The sequence below is a fragment of the Petaurus breviceps genome, unplaced genomic scaffold (genome assembly GCF_028583685.1).
Source record: "Petaurus breviceps papuanus isolate PSGF00001 unplaced genomic scaffold, PetGlider_PUasm1.0 76, whole genome shotgun sequence".
In the NCBI taxonomy this organism is placed as follows: domain Eukaryota; kingdom Metazoa; phylum Chordata; class Mammalia; order Diprotodontia; family Petauridae; genus Petaurus; species Petaurus breviceps.
The window spans coordinates 27,158,816-27,183,193 of NW_027186473.1; the positions used below are offsets into that span (position 1 = coordinate 27,158,816).

Below are 24,378 nucleotides of genomic sequence, written 5' to 3' on the forward strand. Positions count from 1 at the left end.
TAGATTAAGAGTAAGAGATTTGGGCTTAGCTATAATGAAAGGCTTACAGTCTCAGGCAAATGCTTCATCAAATGGGAAGACTCAGAGTTCAAGGGGTTTCACAGAGTCTGTACCCCGTCAGCTAGATGGTCCAATGGATAGAATGCCCCAACTGGAGTTAGGGAGATCTGAATTCAGATCTAACCTTATATAGTTACTAGTTGTGTGACCCTGAGCAAGTCACTTAACCTCTATCTACTTTAGTTTCCTCAATTATAAAAGGGGACTATTAAAATCACCTGCCTCCCAAAGTTGTTGTGAGGATCATATAAGATAATGTTTTTAAAGAGCTTAGTAGGTACTTAGTAAATGCTAGTGAATGGAAAGACTATCACAAATCATCCTGTGGTAGTTTGCTCATTACCTTAGTGTTCTTTTTAAATGGTACAGAAATCTCCTGAGATAATTCCCTATTGTCAGTTTTTAAAAAATTAATGATGCATATTTTTGTAGCGATATTTTAGATAAGTTAGATTAAAATGATCAAAAAATGAAAAATCATATTATAGGACACTTTATTGTACTATACCTAATCAAAAATAGCATGTTTAGTTGAATATAATACATTTTTTAAAATCTACTATTGAAAAACAGTCACTAATAACAGGAAGGAATTTACTCCTATTTCTAGAATTGAAAATGTCTCTTGGCTTTTTGAGACCATGTCTCATTCCTCTTGTTTCTTCTTCATTAAGACTTGTTATTGTAGTCCAGGGTTTAAGAGTCTTTGTCCTTAGTTTCAGAGATTTATCCAGAATTTTTAATAGTTTTATTCAGCATCCTGTAGAACCTTCTCTTTTAAATACTTTCAGCATCATCTGATCAAGGATTCATTCATTCCTTGCTGCAGAGATAAAGTATCAGTGCAAATGGCTAAGGAGTTAACACTCTGAAGCCATTAGATAAAAATATAAATGTAAACATTATTCAGTTTCAAGTAGTTGAATAAATGCAGTCTTGAAGTTAGGTCTTTTCTTAGTCTTCTCTCTTCCTTTTGGTTCTGTGTTTAAAAATGCAACTTTCAGGGTGGTGTCTGTCCTGGTTTTCTTCTAACAGAACACAAGCTGCTTAATAAGCATTATTCAATATTGAGGACAAAGGAGAGTGAGGTCATGGGGCAAAGGCTAGTGTTCAGCCAAGTGCATGAAAGTATAGAGTAAATGTTACTCACCTGTTTGTTTAAAGCAAGAGTCCTTAACCTGGGGTCAAGGGGCTCATGGATAGATTTCAGGGGCATTGATGAACTTCAATAAAAAAAATAAATCTTTATTTTCATTAACCTCTAACTGAAAAATTTGCATTTCCTTTACTTATGAGTTTAAAAAAGATTCTCAGAAGAGGTTCATGAGCCATACTGACAAAGGAGTCTGGGACATGAAAATAGTTTAAAGACCCCTGGCTTTAAAGAATGGCATCCAGCATTAGCCAGATTATCACAGATACTTGAAGTTGAAGGAAATTTAGATCTATTGTCTATTTCAATCCTCTCCTTTGAATATGAGGAAACTGAGACCATAGGATGTTGAGTATCTTGTCCAAAATTATGCAACTAATAATGGCACACTTGTAACTAGAACCTAGATCTCCTGCTCCTACTCTCAGGCTCTCTTTTATGTTATGCTTTTAGCAGGAAGGAAATTAGGAATGAACAAATACACACAGAGCCTTGGTATATCTTGGAGGAAAAGAGATTGAGTATCTTCTATTGCCATGGAAAAGGAAACCATTTAAGGTAATAAAATTTCATGTTGTGCACATTTTGTGATATGGAATGTGATAAGAGATCATAGTGGCTGACCCACATAGTAAGAGGTACATAATAATTGCATAATAAATTTAATTTGTGAGACAAGAGTTGTCTAAAAGGTGACTATTTTCGGTTCCTTATACTAAGAATAAAAAAAATGTAAATGCAATTAAATATAAATTAAACATAAATTAAATACAAGCTTGAGAATCTTGAACTCTTGTGAATACACATATGACCTGTGTATTCCTTACATAACAATGACAAAGAAATTGCATTAGAGGTTAGTTTTCCATTTAATCCAGTCCCGATAACGGGTCACTTTGGTATAGAGTCCAGGCTTGTTTTCTTTTCCACAGCCTATTCCCCAACTTACTATTCCAATAATGTACCAGAGCCTATTCTCTGGTATAACCAGCGGTCCTCCAGAATCACCCTGAGAAAATAATAGGAACATTCACTATATTACATAAAATAATTTCAGAAAGGTGTATCAGAAATACTAACAGCTAATATTGATATGTTGCCTTAAGTTTTATAAAGCATTTTACATATATTGTACTACTTAAGCTATACAATAGTCCTGTTAGAAAACACTATAATCATCTGATTTTTACTGAAGGAAAAACTACTAGTGAGAGAGAATTAAGTGATTGTCCCAGGATAACAAAGCTAGTAAGTTATCAGAGATAAAATTCATACTGAGAACTTTCACTAGCTAAGTCCAGCATTCTAACCACTCTGCTGCCTAACTTCCTCCAACAGTAGTATCAGTATCATTAGCATCATAAGACAGAAAGGCAAGCAGTAGATAAATTCCTAATTGACATATTTTTTTCAGTCTATCCTAACCTTCACACCACCACCACTTATTTGATAGTTTTGGATCATCTTTATTCTGTGGTTGATCATGCTTTGTTTTTTAGCTCCTCTCCTCTACTCTCCTCTGCTCTACCCTTACTTGAGGATGTTCTGCCCAAAGGAAGGAAAATTTTGATGACTGAAAGTAGTCTAGTTAACTTGGGGTTTACTGGCTAGATTTCTTTCTCAAAGGTCAAGTCTTAAACCCAATTCACTCTAGATCTCATGGATTGGACAACAATAGGTTCCTGCTTAAGCACTACTTAATTGTTATTTTGAAGGCTTTACTGGCTCAGAGTGAATGTAAATAGTAACTTTCTCTTTTGGCTCCCAACTCTCAGGGTCTTCCCCTCCCAGTTTGATTTTTTACTTTTTTTTTTTTTTGACTCATCTCAAAAAGGCCTATCCACTGAATGGGCATTGCCTCACTCAAAGTGAGGATGTGAAAAGACTAGCTTAAAAGGGCCAAGGTCTTCTGCTGCATCCTGGGCCATCTCCAGTCATCCTGATCCATATCTGGCCACTGGACCCAGATGACTGGAGGAGAAAGTGAGGCTGCTGATTTTGCTCAGCCTTCCCTCACTCATATCAAAGTAAATTACAACTCTTGTCATCATCTCCTTGATGTCATGATCCTCTTTGAGAACGAAGGACAAACCACAACCGCACAAGTGATAATGAGGCTGAGATTTCCTGTTCAGTCTCCAAACTAGAATGAATCTAATCAGCTAATTCTTTCTTCTATGGGTAAAAAGAAGACAAAAGGGTACAGATACCATTTCCTTGACTGTCTTTCCCGAAACTCTGTTCTTCCCTGCCCCCAATAGAAGTTATTTCTCCCTTCTCTGAACTTCCATAGGATAAGGCTGCCTAACTTGGCCCTTTCTATCTCCTATTGCTGCTTTCTCATTTTTGAGTTATCATTTGCTCCCTATTTCCAGCTGGTTCAGATTGTCCTGAACAACAATAGAGTACTGAGAGTGGTCTTTTCTCTAACAGTTTTTGCCTTCCATTTCTCTCCCTCCCTGTTCCATATCTAGATTTCATGGAGATTCTTAAAGTGACTTGATCCACAGGTTAAAAAGGACTTCCCTTACTTAGAATGATAATTTAGGTGGTTGTCAATTTACACTTACCTCACAAGCATCTATTTTTCCTGAGAGGAATCCAGCACATATCATTCCTGATGATACAGCTCCACCATACACATCTATTCTGTTACAGACATCGTTGCTTATGATTTCCACTTTGGCTTCTCGCAGTTTATTTGGGATTGGACCTAAGAATGAGGGGGGAAATATTCCTAGTATTTTTTTTCCATCAATTGGTTACCTATCCATTGTTGCTTTATTCCACTTCATGAAATGAGATGCTCCTAATGGATAGAGGTCCATTTTTAGGAATAAATCTTAAGGTTAAGTTGCACTTCTATAACTTTAGGCCTAATGTTCTCTTGAGGACCTCAAAATGGGAAGGAAAATATTGTAATCCTCTTGCTAGACAAGTACCAGTACTTTTTTGAATACTACTATCTACTTTTTTGTTAAAACTTTTTGAAAGATTTGCAAATTTCTTTGCCTGTAATCAACTTGCTTTCCCAAAGCATGTAGCTCTATATTCAGAAAGCAGATGGGGGAAATCTGTGGAGCTAATTTTAATTTACTAAAACAGCCACAACAAAGCCTTCTGTATTGTTCAACACAGAATAGCCTATGAATACTTGAGTATGTACAATAGATAGGGAAATTCTGTAAAACTCCTGGTTCACAATTTTGATATAAAAAAGGTCAAACATTCTCCAACCTTCTCCTGGGTCTGTAACTATTGATCTTGAAGTAGAGGAACCAATTATAAGTTAGGAGTTTTCATTGTTTTTTCAATAATAAACTTTATAATAGTTATGACTCATATCAGCATGCTGATACTGTGAGACCAGAAACTCTATAGGTCTAGATTTGAACCTTACCCCTCATCTGAAAGTACCCAAGGTGACCTATCAGCATCCATGCTCCCCAAATTTACTTTTTCTCTATAATCTGGTTGGTTTTACCATATCTTTCAACAAACTCTTATGGAATACCTATGGACTGTGTATAGGGTTGTACTTTCACTTGGGTTATGACACCATAGATTTATTAGAAAGCTATTCATTATAGAGTATTTGCTACTAAATGTAAGCGGTTCAGCAGGGGAGTTCCCTGACCAATTTAATAAGTTTATGGGGCATGGGGAGTGGGAGAAGGTGGGAAGGGATGACTGTTTTAAACTTTTTTTGTGATATCTCATCAATTGGGATAACTTGATAAGTTTGAACTATTATTATCAGAATCACCACAATAAGTTGGCCTGTAGAAAGTTGCAGAATCAATTATTTCCTTCTTTTTCTTTTTTTTCTGAGCATAACTCAGAGACCAGCGACTTAAGAGTGGACTTTGGTCTCTGGTAGGTGCCTATGTATTGTCATAGCCTCCAGGGGTTTTCTGAACACTCCCACTACAGCCTGAGAGATGTCAATCTCTTGATCAAACAGATGGTAGCATGCAGGGTAGACAGAGTTACATGGTAGTTGCACATGTGGTCAACCATGTGTTCTTAAGAGGAGGGATCTATGTGATAAAATAGTTGTGGTTCTTAAGTGCTGGAGGACATATAACTTGGAAGGCACTGACAGTGGTAGGAACCTTAAGGTTGTTATTGTGACATTCTAATCACCTGGCCTAGAAGTGTTAGTGAATCTGCTTTTGGGTAGGGTGAAATGAACCCCTGGAAAGAGGAGAGAATTCTGGTACCAGAAGAAGAAAGGTAGCCCAGAGACCTGATTTCTCCACTACATTTCCTGAATCCTTTAGGGCCCAGAGCTCATATTTTTGACGTGGAGCTATATTCACCTAGCCTAATGGTGCAGGCAGCATTCCTTGATTGGAATCAAAGCAATGAATCTCTCCTAAATCGAGGTTCACAGAGAAAGGTAAAACTGTCCCTCTCCTCTATAATTCCACCACGGCAGCAGAGGATGAATTCTAAGATTACCCAGGGCAGGTACTTGTTGATTATTGTCTTTCATTCTCAAAGAGAACCAGCATGACATCACTATGATGGGGTCAGAACAATACAAACTCGGAAGGTTCTGCCACATGTGGGGCACAAACGGTCCATATGAACATGTGGAGTCGAATGTTTCTAAATTTGCTTGTCGTGTTTCTTTTGAGCTACTACAATTCTGCTTTGCTCATAAAGCACAGCATCTTCCTTGATGCAGGCACACCACGCTAGGAGGTTCTGTGCCAGTGTCTCCCATGTCACACAATTGATTCCAAAGTTCTTCAGAGAGACCTTGAGAGTGTCCTTGTATCATTTCTTCTGACCTCCACATGAACATTTTCCTTGTGTGAGTTCTCCATAAAATAGTTTTTTAGGTAAAAGTATATTTGGCATTCAAACATGACCAGCCCATCAGAGTTACACTCTCTGAAGAAGAATATGAGTGTTTGGCAGTTCAACTCAAAGAAGAAACTTGGTGTCCACTATTTGCTTTGTCAGGTGATCTTCCTCAGATAATTTAAATGAAAATGATTCATTCATGATTCAGTTTCCTGGCATGGCACTGGTAGATTGTCTAGGTTTCACAGGCATACAATAGTAAGATCAGAATAATGGTTCTATAGACCTTCATTTTGGTAGACAACCTAATAACTCTTCTCTCCAATACTTTTCTTTGGAGTCTCCCCAAAAGTGAGCTAGCTTGGCAATGCATGTGTTAACCTCATCATCTATGTATAAATCCCTGGAAGATATACTGGCAGGGTAAGTGAACTTATCCACAGCATTTTAAATTTCCCCATTTGCTGTAACTGATGCTTCCACATATGGATGGTGTGAGTTCTGGCTGGTAGAAAGCCTCTGTTTTTTTGGTGTTGTCAGGCCAAAATTAGAACAAAAAACAGAGAATCGATCCATACTTTATTGCATCTCAGTCTTAGAGGATGCATTGAATGTATAATCATCTGTGAAAAAAGGCCATGCAATGAAGACTTCCTACACTTCAGTCTTGACTTATAGCCTTTTCAAGTTAAATAATATGCCATCAGTGGGGTAGCTGACCTTTATGTCATTTTTGTCCTTGTTGAAGGTCTCTGACAACATCATTGAATCCATCCTGCTAGAAAGCACGATAGCAGCCACACAGCCCTGCTTTGCTCTAGTGGTGATTAAGAAAGCTCAAGAGCATGATACATTATCTAGAATCAGCGCAAGCATGCCATTATGAAGCTGATGCACAGTACTGATGAACTTCTCTGGGTGAACAAATTTTGCTATGATTTCCCATAAACCCTCATGAATGGCAGTATCAAAGGCCTTGGCCAGATCAATGAATGTTGTGTACAGACTCCTGTTCTGTTTCTGTCATTTTTTCCAGAGTGGTCAGATAGCAAATACCATATGAATTGTTCTTCAGCCCTTTCTGAAGCCACACTGGTTCTCAAGTAGATGACCATCTAGGATCAGTCTATTAAGGAGGTCTCTGGCTAGAATCTTGCCAGCAGTGCCTAAGAGAGAAACCCCCCTGTGATTGTCACAGGACAATCTATTTCCTTTTCCTTTACAGAGATGGACAGTGGAGGCATCTTTGAATTCCTGGTAGATAACCTCCTCCTGTCATATAAACCAGAAAATTTCAGTCAGCTTTTGTATGAGCAGTAGACCCTCTGCCTTGGAAATCTCACCTGACATAGAATCAGCATCAAGAGCCTAACAGCATCATCTTTAGTTGGATGTTCAGCTAGAGAGGGATTGATTTCATCTTGAGGCTTACAATCAATGATTTCAGCATTGATTGATGGTCTGTTGAGAAAGCTATGGAAATGTTTAGCCTATTTTTCCAAGATCATGTCCTTATCACTAATCAATGTGGCTCCATTAGCACTGAGTGGTTGAGATGCATCACAGGTCTTCGGCCCATAAATAGCTTTCTGGGCATCATAAAAGAGCTCTGGATTGTTACTATCAGCATAAAACTGAATTTCATTGGCCTTCATACTGAACCAAGGATTCTACATCTCACTAAGTTTTGTTTGCATTGTACTTTTTGTGGAGCTAAATACTGCCTTCTTAGAGACAAATGAACTATGCAGCTGGTAAACCTTGTGGAGTTCTCATTTTTCATTCAGCAGCTTCTGAATTTCCACATTATTTTCATCAAACCAATATTGATATTTGTGTATATTATGGCACAGATGAGTAAACGTGGTGCTGTACACCAAATTTCTTAAAGTTGCCCACTTCTTTTCGGTTCCACTGTTGCCCACCATGTGTTGGCTCAGCTTTTCTTCCAAATTAGCAATAAATTGTTCATACTCCTTTTCAGAGAAGTGCTCTAATCTGTTGATATTAAGGCTTCTGGTATTTGTCTTGCCTTGAGGCCACTGCTTTTTTTGAATATAAAAATTTAGCTTAGAGAGGATAAGCCTATGATTGATACATCACTATGTGCCACATATCACCTTCATCACTCTCACATCCTGTCTGTCAAATGCCAATGTTGGTTTTAAGGGTGTTTCCAGGAAGTTTTATTGCATTTAGGTAAACTGAAGGCAGTGTTGGTTATGACAACATCATGAGATACACAAGTCTTCAGTAATAAGTGACCATTGCTATTGCTGTTTCTGACTCCATTCATCCCAAGGACTCCTAGCCATATGCGATAGTCTGTGCCTACTCTGAATTACAAGCCTGTGTTCTTTTGGTACATTGATGATGAGGGTCTCCAGATCTGTAAAATTATTCTTTGACCTCATCAGGGTTCTCCATGGTGGGAGCATATTTACCAATGATGATGGCATGACACTTTCCTTGCATGTGGCAATTGCTTTGTCATGAGCCTGTCATTCACTCTTTTGGGAGAGATACAAATGTGTTGACTAGATTAATTTTGATTGAAAAATCTATGCTAGTTTCATGGTGCTCCTTATCACTGTGTCCATTACAGAAAAACGTATATAAAGCTCTGACTTCAGTAATCTGGCCTTCATTTGTCAGTCTTGTTTCACACAGAGTTGCTTTTTGGATGTGATACTTGTAAAGTTCTCTTCTGTTCATCCTTCAGGTCTACTGGACTTCTTGTTGTACAGAAGCATGCACACATTCCATGTGCCAATTTTAAATGGAATCATCCTTGCAAAAATTTTTGTACATGTGTGTGTGTTTCAACCACATTGTAGGATCCCTACCTATTGCGATAAACAGACCAGGGTTCAGTTTGATGAAACAGACAATTTTTAGGGCACCTATTCTAGCCCCTTCCTCATACCAGGAGGGGAGCAGTGTGGTCCTTAAAAAAATCCTGCTCAGACACCCTGGGAGCTGCCAAATCCCACTGCTGCTTCAGTCCAGTGAGAAAATGACACTGTGACCTGGCCTTTCCACATGCAGATTTGTGGCTATAACTCCCAGTGTATCTGCATCTATTGTTTCAGCACTTGCCTCTCACCATAGGACTTCAAGGTAGTAAAAATGGTAAAATGTTCCAAAATATTTAGTGATATCTTTAAACTTACACATAAATTGAATTAAATGAGTTGCACAAAATCCCTGGCCTCATTCTCCTTTCCAGAGTCATCAAAGTTCAATGGCAAGAAAAAAGTCAAGATGACTGGCAATGGCTTGGGATAGAGTGGATGACCTAGGTGTCCTTGATGTCTAACCAAACTCTAAGTACTCCCGCAGAACCTACTTTTGCTGCCTTCATGACCATTGGATAAATACTGTTTACATCTACCCATGCCACCAGGGCAAGTCTTCAAATGCTTGGGGTAGACATCTCCCTAACTCACCAATGGGTTGAAGCCTATCAGTTAACCTCAGCTTGGTTTAGCTAGAATGCCAGAATGGTTTGCTTGGGATGTAGCTGCTATGGATGCCACAACTTCTTGGAGCCACAGGTGAAAGTTGAGTGACAGGCGGACACCAAAGGCAGAATGCAGTCCTGCAGAGGCTTCACACCAGATGCACTAGTCTTCCCTAACACTCATATGCCCTCGGGTAAGGTACTACAAGATACTAAAATGAGGTCTAGAAGCAGATTAGAGTTCCTGCACTGAAACCCTAAAATAAGGGGATAGAGAAAAACCTGAATGAACAAAATTTTCAAATCAAGACCTTGACCCTAAAGGGAGAGATCACAGAAAGAGATAACGGTGCTTTGTTTGCCTCAGTTTCCTCATCTATAAAATGAGTTGGTGGAACTTACAAACTAGGAAGAGAAATTATAGTATTTCTTAGCAATATAGGTTCCCTAGGAGAGATGAAGAAAGGGAGATAAATTTTAATGAAATACTGAGAATGCTGAAGGGAAAAGGGCTAAACAAGTTTTTATGTGTGGAGTCACCAGCCCAAGGGAAAAGACAGCAGACTAGTAGTAGCCAACTGTGCAAGGATTGAATTTGGCAGACAAATGGTTGTTCCACAATCACCCATCATCTATGGCAAACACAAAGCAAGAAGGAAATAGGCTTGTGGAAGAAAACACTATTGTAACCCTCTACATCCTTCCTCAGATGGGTGGGGTGAATTTCCTGAAGGACAACCTTAAAATGTTGTATACACAAAGGTAGACATGACTCCTGATTGATTGAGAGACATCCCCACCTATAATCCAAATGCTTCATCTTCCTAAATGTGACTTGCACAAGTATTATAAGTGCAGAGGTCTCTTTTCATGGGAATGGAATCATATTGACTATTGAAATTAACCAGCAAGCAACATAATCATATTTAAACGTTACCTTCTGGGTTTCAAACAGGAGCCTAGAAGAATGTCTCCCTATGGTCTGTTGGTCATTCTAAATCTCTAGTGGGGAATGACCAGTTCAATTGGCAGAAACAAAATCTGTGCAAAGTATTGTTTGGATCAAGACTAAATGCGGGACCTAACATCTAGCTTGACAAGGGAAAGTTACATAATTTAATTAAGACTTTGATGTAGTGGGTGATGGAATGCAGTGCCCTCCTTCTCCCTTGCTCTTTGACCCTTCACTAACTCTGGAGGATCATTCAATCAAAGACATTGCTGAAACTCCTATGGATATTCTGGACGAAATACAGATTGCAGTAGGTATGCTCAGGCCACAGGGATCCTCAAAAACTGGAGAATCTACAGTTTCTGCACCATTGCCTGGAAGTGGAGTGGTTATCACCAGTGGGAAGCCAGACCATATTTCTTTCAGCTGATAGTTGCTACTGAGAAGTTGACTTTGGGAGAGATCGAATTCTTCATTTCTCTAAGAAAAATTTGTCTGTTCCTCACCAGAAGAGAATACCCGGGCTGACTTATTTTTTTTTTCCTCTGGGCAGCTAAGCTGTATAGTGATTCATAAAGCCAAATTATTCTGCGAATAGAGTAATAACTCTTTCAGCTGTGGGTTACTCTTTAAAATTGAGCAAGATATATGTAATGCTACCTGTTGGGGATCAGTGGATAAGTATGCATCTAAGGGGAAGAAAACATCTTAATGGAATCCCAAAACCTTGACCAGGAAACCAGTTGGATGGCCAATATGACTTCTGAAACTGGAAACTGGTTATCCAGTACCCTTCATTTTCCTAGCTCTCTTATCCTTTCACCACAGTGGAGTGCTAAACCAGGCATGTCCTACTCCCTCCACTCCAAAAGGAATTCAGGCGTGGACAGTCTGCAGGCTTGAACCCTTCTTAACCTTATAGCTTTCTGCTTTTAACCAGTCTAGAGTTCTATAGTGGTCACCTTATTCAAGATAAAATATAAATTTTCTGTACAGAATTTCTATCCAAAAAAAATGTTACCTTATGGGACAACCAAATCTTTTCTTTGTTCACAAAGATTTGTTGATAAATTCAGTTTGTGGGCTAGCCAAAGCTCTCGAGTCAGTAGCTAAATCACACTATCTAAGTTCAAGGTAAATACTGGGTGGGATTAGGTCATTGTTGAGATCCTTACCATTTTCTTTCGATGCTCCCCATCCAGTGACAACCACATTAGACTGGGGCAAAGCTTCAAAAGTGGCTTCTGGGAGACATACAGTGCGGACATCATCTGAAAAAGTAACTGGAGTAGACAGAAGTACGACAGCAATGTCATCTTCATGTTTGTGGGAGGCATAATTTTCATGAATGATGATTGACTGTACATTTCGCCTCATCAGGGCAGGACGGAGAGTTGTTCCAAAAGTAGCAGTCCATCGTCGTGGGTTTTTATTGCTGATCATGGAGGAAAAGATCACAGTCAGTGTGCGTCTGGTTTAAGGTGGCATGGAATCTAAAGAATAGATTTGCAATCTGCAGGTGACGATGTAAACAAAATTTTGAAATTTGACTTTGGTGCCTCCCATGTTCAATTTCAAGGTACCTTCTATTATACCCATCTCACTCTTAGCTAGTTGTCAATAAACTCTTGCTAAAGATAACTTGGATACATTTCTCCAGGAATACCTACATCCTAAAAAGGAATCCTCAGAGATCCAAATGTCTTCAATATAAGAAGATTATAGGAAGATGGCAGAGTAGGTCAGAAACTTTCAAGCTCTCAAGATTTTCCTCCACAAAAGAGATAAAACAGCACCTCTGTGTAAACATTGTTGTTGTTCAGTTGTATCCGATTCTTTGTAACCCCATTTGAGGTTTTCTTGGCAAAGATACTGAAGTGGTTTGCCATTTCCTTCTCCAGCTCATTTTATAGATGAGGAAACTGAAGCAAATAAGGTTAAGTGACTTGCCCAGGGTCACACAGCCAGTGTCTGAGGTCAACTTTGAACTCAGATTTTCCTGACTCCACTGCACCATCTAGCTGCCCCTCTGAGGAAACATAGAGCCATGAAAATAAATAAAAGTAGGGGCAGAACAGGGGTCCTCTTGGGACAATCGGAGAAGACTTGAAGAAAAATCCCAGGACTAGATTTCCTCCCTGTGAAGAGTAACACGTCTAGACTAGGGCTCACTTTAACCATAAGCCACAAGCTGGGTTGGAAGGCTGTCTTGGCCATGCCACAGGAACTTTTACCTTTGGGACAGTAAGGGGAGTTGTCAGACCCAGCTGAGAGTGGCTTGGGTTTGAGTGCAAAGTCAGAGAGGAGAACTCAAGAGGCTCAGAGGCCAGAGGTACCATCCACCCCCATGCCCTAGGACTAGAGGTGATTATGAAAACTAAGTTATTTTTTAAAAAGCAAACATCAAAGGACAAAGAATTCAAACATAGAGAGCTACTATGGGAATAGAGAAGACCAGGGTTCATCTTCAGAGGAGGATATTGAAGCAAAGAAACCCTTTCTGATGCCAAAGAGTAATGTCAAATGGTCACGTGCCCAAAAAAATTCACTGAAGAACTTTAAAAAGACTCTTAAAATCAAATAAGAGAGATTGAGGAAATATTAAAAAGAAAAAGAATAATATAAGAAAAACAAGAAGATTATGACAAGAAAGTCAACCAATTAGAAAAGGAGATCCAGAATCTTAAAGAAGAAAATGACTCCTTAAAAATCAGAATTGGGCAAGGCAAAACCTGAGAAGTTATGAGATGAAGAAATAAAAAAGCAAAATATAAAGAATGAAAAAATAGAAAAGAATATGAAACATAAGAAAAACAATGGATCTAAGAGAACAGATAAAGAAGAGGAAACATAAGGATAATTGGACTACCTGAAAGTTCTGATTAAAAAAATAATCTTGATACAATAATACAAGAAATAATTAAAGAAAATTTTCCAGAAGCATAAGAACAAGAGGGGAAAGTAGAAATAGAAAAAAAAATCCACTGATCACCACTTGAAAGAGAGCCTACAAGGAAAACTCACAGGAATATTATAAACTCTGAAACCCTTAGGTCAAGGACCAAATATTATGAGCCACAAGGAAAAAACAATTTACATGTGATGGTACCACAATTAGAATCACACAAGACCTAGCACTGGTGACACTAAAAGATTGATTGATTCATCAAATGGTAAGATAAACTTAATGAAGATTAGAGACTTACTTGTTAAAGCAATGAGCTGCAGTCAGCAGCCACTGGTCACTGATCAGAGAAGCACCACAGATATGATATCTATCCACCTGCAAGCTAGCTTGCCATGGCCAAGAAGCCTTCTGTGAGATTGTTCCTCCATTAGAAATTCTTTCAGTGAGAAACGAAGGGTCTATTCCTAACCCACAATCTATGAGAGATGGACAAGAATGGTTAGGGTCAAAGAATTATTCACATATCTGCTTATGTTTTTACATAATATATTAATAGCAAGTACATTCACATTTAGAATAATAGAATCATGGAACAGACTTTTGAGATCATCTAGTCCAACCATTATATAAACAGGAAATCCATCAATAGCATCTGAAAAATAATGAACTAATCTCTGACTAAAAATCTCCAGTGATGGGTAACTCATTATCCCTCCAGGCAGTTCATTCTCCTTTTGGATAAGTATATCTGTTAGGAAGTTTTTTTTATTATGTTGAGCTGAAATCTGTCTCCTTGGAAAATTCTATCCATGTCTTGTAGTCTTGCCCTCCAGGGTCAAGAAGGATCTATTCAATCCTTCTTCTACATGACAATTTTTCAAATATCTCCTATGGAGTCTCCTTTAAGTTTTCTTTTACCCAGGCTAAGCATCCTCATTTCTTCAGTCTGTTCTATCTTGGAATGATTTTCAGTTCCCTATCTATTCTAATTGTCCTCTTTTAAATATATTCCCATTTTTCAGCACCCTTTCAAAAATTTATACCTAGATCAGTACACAAAAATTTAGGTGCATTTTGATGAGAACAGAGTAAAGAGGGGTTCATAAAAATCATAAAACTCTAGTGCCTTGGGGACCTAGAAATTGTCTAACTTACCCCCATCATTTTATAGATAGAGAAACTGAGGCTCAGAAATGTAAAATAACTTGCCCATGATCAAAATCTAGTATAAAGGAGATATAGTACTGGAATCCACTTTCTGTGATTCAGTGTTCAGGGGACTTTCCAATATACTAGGCTCTCTCCTATTTAGCCTTCTGCTCATCTGCCTTAATAAAAACCCTTTTCTGAGTGTCTCAAGGTCAGTAATGGCAAGGGACTTATATTCAGGGTCATCTTTGGTACATTAAGGTTGATGACCCTACTCTAACCCCCCCCCTGAAGTAAACCTCTTTGATATTCATGTTTAAAATCTTCTTTGAAAAAGTCAGATGTTCTGTACTTTAAGAAAAGTACCAAAACTCATTGAACAACTAAATTGTCGAAATTATAAAAGAAGTCATTGTAGCACTACTTTAAGAAATAAGAGATTTGAATCTTTGTTCATTAAATATACAACTGATTTTTAGAAAATCATTCACACATACTTTATACCCATAGCAGTTTCATAACCCATAACATTTTTATAACCCATAACATTTTAGGGAGGCAAAAATACTCTAGGTATTATATTTGTACATGGTACTTATATAACCTTTATTTTTTTTAAAATTTTGGTTGAATTATACCACTATATATATAGTATGAATATAGTATGCTTTTTACTCATTTCAGACACTAAAGATTTTGGTGTAAAATATATGTAAATCACCTACAATACTGATTCTTTAGATATCATGGTATTCCATGATTCATAGTCATATATTAACACCAAGAGAATACTAGTGCTAAAAGGGAGTTTTGTGTCAGGGTATACAATGAGATCATGAAAATACTGCACAAGTTCCCCAATTCAATCCATTCATTTTCTTTTTCCTATATAATTATGAGTCCACCTTGTCCATTTGCAGTGCCTGTTGGACTGATGGACCAACTCATCAAGATAATATGTGCAACATGCATTTTTCACCCACTTACTTTTTCTTTGTGAATTACTAGGATGATCTATTTTGGTTGACTGGATTTCACTGAGGAGGGCCTGTAGCATCCTGGGTGTAAGTTTAATCAGCACAATCAAATGTGTAAGTATATGGGACATCTCACATTGATCTATTTGGACTCTGAGTAAAATATTCTCCATGAAAATAACAATACACCTTTGACAAGTTTCTGCCTCTTTCTTTTAGACTTTCCTATTTTCTGAAGTGATACTATTTATAATATTGCATCCCATTCCTCTGTAATATTTTGCAAATTAGCTTTATCTTAAATTGCTTTTGCCTTAAGTGTTACATCTTTCTGCTTAGCAAGGAGAACAAGCATTTTCTGCTTAAGGTGATTTGAGGGTTCTTTTGTATTATGATTTAAATTGATATTTATAGTCTAAAAACTATATGATTCCTAACTTTTTTCCCTTTTTCCATTCCTCTGTGAATTTAATTGTAGAGGCAGAAGAATTCCTCACAAAACTGAGAGACAGTTTATACTTTTCATTTTCTTTTCATAGGTTATTATGGTCAAATAATTCATCACCTAGTAGCAAAACCTCTGATTGTAAGGCTCTCTATAATTAGCTAGGCTGGTCCCAAGGCAGTGGGTGTAGTCATAGGATTATAGGATCATAGCTTTAGAGCTAGAAGGGACCTTAGAAGTCAGCAAGTACATTTTTCAGATGTGAAAACTGAGACCAAGAAAGAGTCTATCACTGGGACTATATTTGTAGCTTTTTCACCTTGGTAAAAATTTTTAGAGTTTGTTCTCAACTGGTACAAGCTTTTAGAACCCAAATTCCCTCCATTTCATGATTATTTTGTGAAGAAATTGTTTCTTGTTTTTGTTTTTCAAAAATAAGCATTACTGAAATAAATTCTAGTAGAATTCCCCCCCACCCCCACCCATGAAAAGCATATAATTTCATCGTTTCTGATGTTTAAGGGAAAATACTGAACATGCAGATAAGGAAAGTCTAGGACAATTTGTCAAAGTTTTAATCTTTATGTTGTGAGTATTATGTTAAAAAAAAAAAACACTGAACTTACCACTGTTTATACGGTGTTCTGCTTCTGCTGTACTTATGACTGAAACAGAAAAGTAGAGTAAGACATTTGCTTATGAAGGGCACCACTATGATTGTATTTACTACTTTCAAATATTGTAGCAACATGGCATAAATTTTTAGAACTGAGTTGTATATGATGGGGTCATTCTAAAAACCAAAATTGGGTAGGAAAAGGTACAAGGAGCACTTATCTCATAAAAATGAGGCATGAAAGGAAGAACTAATACATCAGAAACAGGTAGGGGTGGAGGGCTGGTAATATAAGAATCTTACTCTCATCTGGGTTGCAGAGGAAACAAATTGTACATCTGAAAATGTTTAGAAGTCTTCTGAATTTTTAGAGAGGTGAGAAAATTGGCAGAGATGGTGGTGGAGGGACTTTTAAAAGGGTAAAAAAATAACATTAGAAAGGTAAGGTGAGAAGATAAAGGAGGGAATTTTAGAGAGTTGGCCAAAATAAGGAATAAAAAAGTAAAGGGAAATGATAAGGTAACAAAGATAGGCTAAAAAGAGAGGCTAAGAAGGAAAATAGTGAGCAAAAATAAGATGGAGGGAAATTCACAAATAGCACTTAGAACTTTGTCAAATCTATATGAATATGAGTCATTCCCCAGTTGATAAATGGTCAAAGGATATGAACAGGCAGTTTTCCAGTGAAGAAATAAAAATAATTTATAATCATATAAAAATACTCTAAATCATTATTGATTGGATAAATGCAGATTAAAAGAACTTTGAGATACCATTTTAAACTGGCCAGATTGGCTAAAATATAGAAGGGGAAAGTGTCAGGTGTTGGAGAGGTTGTGGAAAAAGTGGTACACTAATTTATTGTTTGTGGAATTTTAAAATGATCAAACCATTTTGGAGAGTGATCTGGAATTATGCCCAAAGAGTTATTAAACTACCTATACCCATTGACTCAGCAATACCACTATTTATTCTATTTCCAAAGATGATTAGGGAAAAAGGAAAGGAAACTATAGAAAAGAAAGCAGCTTTCTTTATAGTAGCTCTGGTGACAAAGTACTGGAAATTTGAAGAATATCATTTGAGGAATGGCTGAATAAGTTGTGGTATGTGATTGTGATGGAATACTACTGTGTCATAAGAAATGATAAGCTCAATGATTTCAGAAAAACATGAAAAAACTTGCACAAAATAATGAGCTAAATGAGCAGAACCAAGAGAACATTTTATACAATAACAGCAATATTGTTTTTTAGTTATATTTTACGCACACAAAATTTAGAAAAATCAAGTGTGATATTAAAAGCATAAAACTAAACAGAAGGAAATAAATTTCTACAAATCAGAAATATTTACAGGGAGATTTAAAGGGGGAGAATAAGCTGCTTAACTCACAAAATTTACCAGCAATATTGTTTTAAGAATGACTTTGAGTGAATAAGGTTTTTCGTCCATTATTAAATATCCAGATTAACATATGAAGAAAGATGCTATCTTCATCCAACTGATAAATAGAAGTATTCATAGAACAATTTCACATAGATATGTATACACACATATATCTGTGTCTAATTGTAGCCATCTCTAGGGAAGGGGGGAGGAAAGAAAAAAAGCAAAAATGCAAGATAATTTTGTTGTATATTTGAAAGGAATCGCAAGTTTTGCATAGTAGATTTGAAGTTTCATATAGTGGTATTGCTGGGTCAATGGGTATAGGTAGTTTAATAGGATGTAATTCCAGATCACTCTCCAAAATAGTTTGATCATTTTAAAATTCCACAAACAATTATATTCTCCATAAATACATGCATGTTTATACACACATACATGTGTATGTATATGTATGTTCATGTATGCACTGTGTGCCCACACATATACTGTATGTGTGTCTTGTGTGTATATGTGTGTGCATATAACATATATGCATATGCATATACTCACACACATACATATATACACACATACATAAATACATCTCTCTTTCCTTCTCTCTCTCTTTTTCTCTCTCTCCTTCCCTCTCTTCTCCCCTGATGGAAGGTAAGCTTCTCGAAGATAGGAATTTTCACTTTTATTTTTGTATTTCCAGCTCACAAAAGAAAAAATAATGTAAAACATGATAGTCAAGGAGAAAGAAGAGACTACCAAAGAAGGAATGCAGATAAGATGCTATGAGGACGCTGAAAATGACTAAACATAGAATCTGACTTCATATCCTGAATTAAGACTACAAGGATGATATTTGGAGTTACATATGTAGTGCTGATTGTTTGATAGAAAAAATATTATTCATCTTGAGAAAAAAAACTTTTTCTTGCAACTAAACTCAAATAATTTTTTACTTGAATCCTATATGAGACATTGGTGGGGGAAGGTGTAATAAGCCAAGTTATTCCTTTAAAATAATGACATTACAGGGGGCAGAACCAAGATGGTAGAGTAGAGGCAGCAACCCCGTCAAATTTTTTACATCCCACTCCAAACAACTTTAAAATCATGGCTCAAATCCAATTTAGGAGTGGTGGAGTCAACAAAAGCTCAGGGTGAGACATTTTTCCAGTCTAAGGCAATTTAGGAGATTGGCAAAAGTCTGTGACACCAAGGTTGAGGCCAGTCTAAAGTACACACTGTTGGCAACCCCAGCAATGGACTTTGGAGACTGCAACAGTGGGAAAAGAAGCAGCAGCAGCAGCATCCAGAGCTCTCCCTTCAGAGATGCTAATGGGTTTGAACAACAAGTCAGAAAGAGATCACGGCGGGGAACTTTCCTGGCCCTGAATGCAGGACCTGGCACTATGTGGCAACTGTATTGCCAAATACAGTTCTGGGTATCAGTTTCAGGGCAGAGAGTAAAACTTGTCATCAGTCACAAGGAGATAATCAGGAAAACTACATTTTGCTAAAAGATATCATAAAGAATGAAGCAATATAAAATATTTTTAGAGCAAGTTTCTTTAGTAAAGACCTCATTTCTCAAATAAATAGGTAACTGAAACAAATTCATAAAAATGAGAGCCATTTCCCATTTGATAAATAGTCAAAAGATATAAACAGTTGGTTTTCAGAAGAAATAAAATCTGTCTATAGTCATATGAAAAAATGCTCTAAATCATTATTGATTAGAAAAATGCATATTAAAGCAACTCTAAGATACCACCCCACACCTATCAGAATTGAAAAATGCTAAAGGGAATGTGGGAAATAGATAGACTAATGGACTATTAATAGAGTTGTGAACTGTTCCAACCATTCTGGTGAAAAAATTTGGAACCATATTTAAAGGGCTATAAAACTGTGCATTCCTTTTGACTCACAATACTACTACTAGGCCTATATCCCAAACAGACCAAAGAAAAAGGAAAAGGCTCAATATGTTTTTTAAAAAATTATGGTAATTCTTTTTGCAGTGACAAAGAGTTAGAAATTGAGGGAATGCCTACCAATTAGGGAATGATTGAACAAATTGTGATGTATCATTGTGAAATAATGAGGGAGCTGGTTTCATAAAAATCTGGCAAGACCTATAGGAACTGATGCAAAGTGAAGTGAGCAGAACCAGGGCAGCAATGTACTGCAATATTGTAATGATCAAATGTGAAAGACTTCATTATTCTGATCAATACTATGATCCAATACAATTCCAAAGATCTCATGATAAAAAATTTTACCCCCCTCCAGAGAGAAAACTGATGAAATATCAGTGTAAAATGAAGTATAATTTTCTCACTTTATTTTCCTTGGTTTTTTTTTTTGTGATATGGCTAATTTGGAAGTGTTTTTCATGATTTCACTTGCATAATTCATAATGAATTTCTTGCCTACTCAGTGGGTGAGATAGGGGTTGCAGGGAGCTAGAGAATTTTGAACTCAAAATTTTAAAAAGTATGTTTAAAATAAATAATAAAATTAAAAAAAAACATTTTAATAGGGACAGAAGTTTTGGGTGTCAAGATTTTCAGATGCTCTAGGATTCTATTTCATTTTTAGTTATAGGGTTAATGGTGCTTAAAAAATTGGTGGAGCACAGAATTGGTTCCAACCTCTGATCTTTGCATTAATTTTTAACTGTCTGATCAAACCAAGTCTATGACTCAGTTTTTTCCCCCTTTGAAAATGATATAATAATGTGCCTACTCTATTCCCCAGAAGTAGTTTGAGAAACAAATAAAAAGAGAAGAATTACTAGGCACTGGAAATATTTTGACAACTCTACAATCAGATTTCTCTATCTGCCAACTTGTGTGTTAAAAGTTCTAAAAAATTATGGCAACTTCAAATTAATTTGGAGGGGTGGTAGTGATAATAATCTTGAAATTTAATGAACCATCTTTAATATCATACTCCAAACATTTATCATCTCTTTATGTTGTGGTGGTTGATAAGGTAATTCTCTGTGTTTACCATGTTGTCAGGGACAGACACCTTCCTTTTCCTGATGGTGATTCCTCTGGCCACCCCTGTCCTGTCTGGGTGGAGCAGGTCAACTGTAGCCCTATTCAATCTATGCCCCAAGCAGCAACTTCTACTTCCCTTTACTATTCCACAGTTCTGGCAAGGATGAAAGGCAAGTGGGGTGAGATGAGGAGAGAACAAGGGAGGGTGGTGAATGCCAGAGGCAGGAGTAGGTGGGGTAATTAGCAGCAAAGGGGAAAGGAGAGATGTTTATTTGGCTTGCTTTTGGCACAGTGCATTTTACTAAGCAGCTCTTGAATATTGTCCCAGAGGAAAGAAATCTTTTATGTCTTATATATCATGTGCTTCAAAGTGATAATGAGGCAGTAAGTGGTTGGAGGGTCATTTTCAGATTAAAATTTATCTCAGTGCAAGTCCAACTTCAGATACATATTGACTCTGTGACCCTGGGCAACTCACAGAAGCTCTCAGTGCCTGAGGAAGTCTTCTAATATTCTACATTGCAGGGTAGGTGGTAATCTGTACTAGTAAAAGGTAGTTTCTTCATAAGGAATTAATTACTTTTCCCAAGGAGATCACAGGCTTGATCCTAAAAGAAAATTGTGCTGCTATTAATAGGATCATATATTTAGAACTGGAAGGAAATTAAGAGATCATTTAGTCCTACCCTTTCATTTTATATGTGAGGAAACTTAAACTTAGTGAGAGGAAATGATTTCCTCAAGGTCACATAGGTGGTGAGAGGATTAAAACTCATGATCTCTGATCTAAATTCTACAACAAGTAGACAAACATTGATTAAAATTTTTTAGGGGGCAGTAGAAAGAGGACTGGATTTAGAGACAGAGGACTTGGATTTAAGCCTGATTTAACCAAATGACTTCAGTTCTCTGGGCCTCAACTTCTTAATCTATAAAATGAGAGGATTGGAGTTGTACATGCTGTCAAATGTTTAACCACCAGCTCTCAAAAAAATAGACACAAAATATTTTAAAGTTTAATCAGCATTTTAAAACACTTTCTCCATCACTTTCTTAAGTTTAGACAATCTTAAAAAATCATTAAACTTTTATTTGTAGCTTTTGCCAATTTTCAGTTTCTACACAAACTGAAAATTTAATGATCAGCTCTTGAGAGCTAGTTAGAACTGGCTTCAAAACATCTTGGTTTGAACTAGATGATAGCTGAGATCCCTTTCAGCTCTAACTCTACCATCCAATCATCCTACCATGTGTAAAGTGGCATGTTAGGCTCTGGGAATTAAAAAATGAGAAACAATGTAGTCCCAACCCTCATGAAGTTTTCAGTCTACTTAAGGGGATAGGATGTGTGCACAAACACATGCTCAAGGTAGAATTGTAGCAGGACAAAAGGAAGAGCCAGAGAAAATATTCTAGGAAAATATGAAGACAGAGAGGGTGCTTTCAGTTGGAGAAGGAAGGGAGGCGTTGGAGAGGTGGATAAGCAAAAACTTTAGGGAAGAGGTTGGTACCTGAACTGAGCCTTGAAAGCAGAGAAGGATTTAATTCTTTGATCATATATTCTTTGATAATACTTGTAAAAGCCTTTAGTACAGTGCCTGGTATATGGTAGGTAATAAATGCTTATTTCCCTCTCCCTTCCCTTTTCAATCACTTCCATGTGGAGCATAAAATTATCTCTACATATCTGTACTAATTGATATCTAATAGATGACAAGTGAAAAACATAAAAAAACATTTTATAAGAGGGCAGAAATGAAATTATAATAGAGAAAAATGTAAGGGTTAATAAGGAAAAAACAGGAAGCCTAATAGATTGATATGAAAGAAAATGTTCCTTGCCTTGAAGAGAAGTTGAAGAACCATCTATTTCCAATAATTGTGTGCCACCTTTTAACTTCTGATACAAAATCTTCTCAGCCATCTTTTTAATTTTATTTTCATTATCAGCAAAGGCAAATTGAAATTTAAGCAATACATCTGCTTTCAGACCATCAGTGCTTGATCTGAAAATTGAAAACAGCAAAAAGGCTAAGTAAGGACGCAAAGCATGAAAATTTCATTAATTTTTTCCTTTTTTATCAGGAATTACATTCTCAAGACACCATAGCTTATGACCCTGGAAAGAACTATTTTTAGTTATTTGTTTTTATCCTCTCAAAGAAAAAGATAGATGTACTGGCAGGTACATTTGTTTCATACTTTAGCATATTTTTTGTCTAAGGCACTAATCATATTTAGGAAGCAGAGAGTTCCCTTAAGAGTCTCAGGTTTTAGATTTTTTTCTTTTTCTGAAGAAAATTTTTTTTTCTTATTATCTCAATCAACTTTGTGCATAACAACTATGACCATATCTGTTTTAGGACAAAAATTCATGACAACTGGAAGGAATGGGGCTTTCTTTCTTTCTTTTTTTTGGAAAGGGGAAAGTAGGGGATTGGGGTTAGAAGACTTGCCCAAGGTCACACGACTAGTTTTGTGTTAAGTGTCTGAGGCTGGATTTGAACTCAGGTCCTCCTGACTCCAGGGTTGGTACTCTATTCACTGCTCTACCTAGCCACCCTGTCCCCAGGGCTTTCTTATTGACTTTAAGGAAACTCAACCAGTGCTCCAGAAAACTTATAAAGCAGTCTCATGTTTTTCACACCGCCCATGTTTACCAACTCTCTGAGTTTTTTTTCTTTTGTTACATATACTTTATTGTTGTTGTTCAGTCATTCAGTTGTGTCTGACTCTGTAACTGTGTGAACATCTGTCCTTGGGGTTTTCTTGGCAAAGATACTTGAGTAGCTTGCCATTTCCTTCTCCAAAACATATTAGAAAATGTAATTGTGCTATTATGAAATTACGCATCGTTTAGGTGTATTTAAAATTATCATGGCCATTTTTCATACCACTGATAGACATATGACTAAAGAGAAACTAGAATCAAAATTTCCCTTTCTCATTTCAGTTTGCAAGGTGATTATCTGTGATTACCTGAATCTGACAACATGAGACTTGATGTATTGTCCTTTTAAACTGGATTTCCTAAAAATATCATCTACCTGAGAAAAGAAAAAGAAATATTAGAAGAATTGACTTTGATACCACAAAGAATACCACATTAATCTGTTGTTTTTTTTAAAAGGACTTTATGGGCAGCTAGGTGGCTCAGTAGATACAGCATTGGTCCTGGAATCAGGAGGACCTGTGTTCAAATCCAATCTCAGACCCTAGCTGTCACTGTCGGGAAGTCACTTAACCCTGATTGTCTTGCCAAAAAAAAAAAAAAAGAAGACTTAAATGGAATGATGTTACAATTTTAACTGTTTATCTCAATATTTATTTATAATTGCCTTCAGAAAGCACTTTGTAGACTAGGCAAGTTCCTGCTTGCACAAAGATCAACCTTATATAAGGTGAAGTGGAACAAAGTGGACTTCACCAATACTCAAAGATGCATGATA

The 24,378-nt window shown here is 36.9% G+C and overlaps 1 protein-coding gene across 1 annotated transcript in view; it reads right to left on the bottom strand.

Moving 5' to 3' along the window:
* Positions 1-543: 543 nt before the first annotated feature.
* LOC138174765 (transmembrane protease serine 11G-like) overlaps positions 544-24,378 on the bottom strand; it is a 44,613-nt gene continuing 20,778 nt past the window's right edge. Inside the window, exons 4-10 of the mRNA XM_069105049.1 lie at positions 23,909-23,976; positions 22,772-22,935; positions 16,549-16,587; positions 13,650-13,827; positions 11,619-11,878; positions 3,784-3,926; positions 544-2,222 (exon numbers count right to left, since the gene is read on the bottom strand). Coding sequence (XP_068961150.1) covers positions 2,064-2,222; positions 3,784-3,926; positions 11,619-11,878; positions 13,650-13,827; positions 16,549-16,587; positions 22,772-22,935; positions 23,909-23,976 — 1,011 coding nt within the window. The 3' untranslated portion in view covers positions 544-2,063. The remainder of the gene's footprint in view (positions 2,223-3,783; positions 3,927-11,618; positions 11,879-13,649; positions 13,828-16,548; positions 16,588-22,771; positions 22,936-23,908; positions 23,977-24,378) is intronic.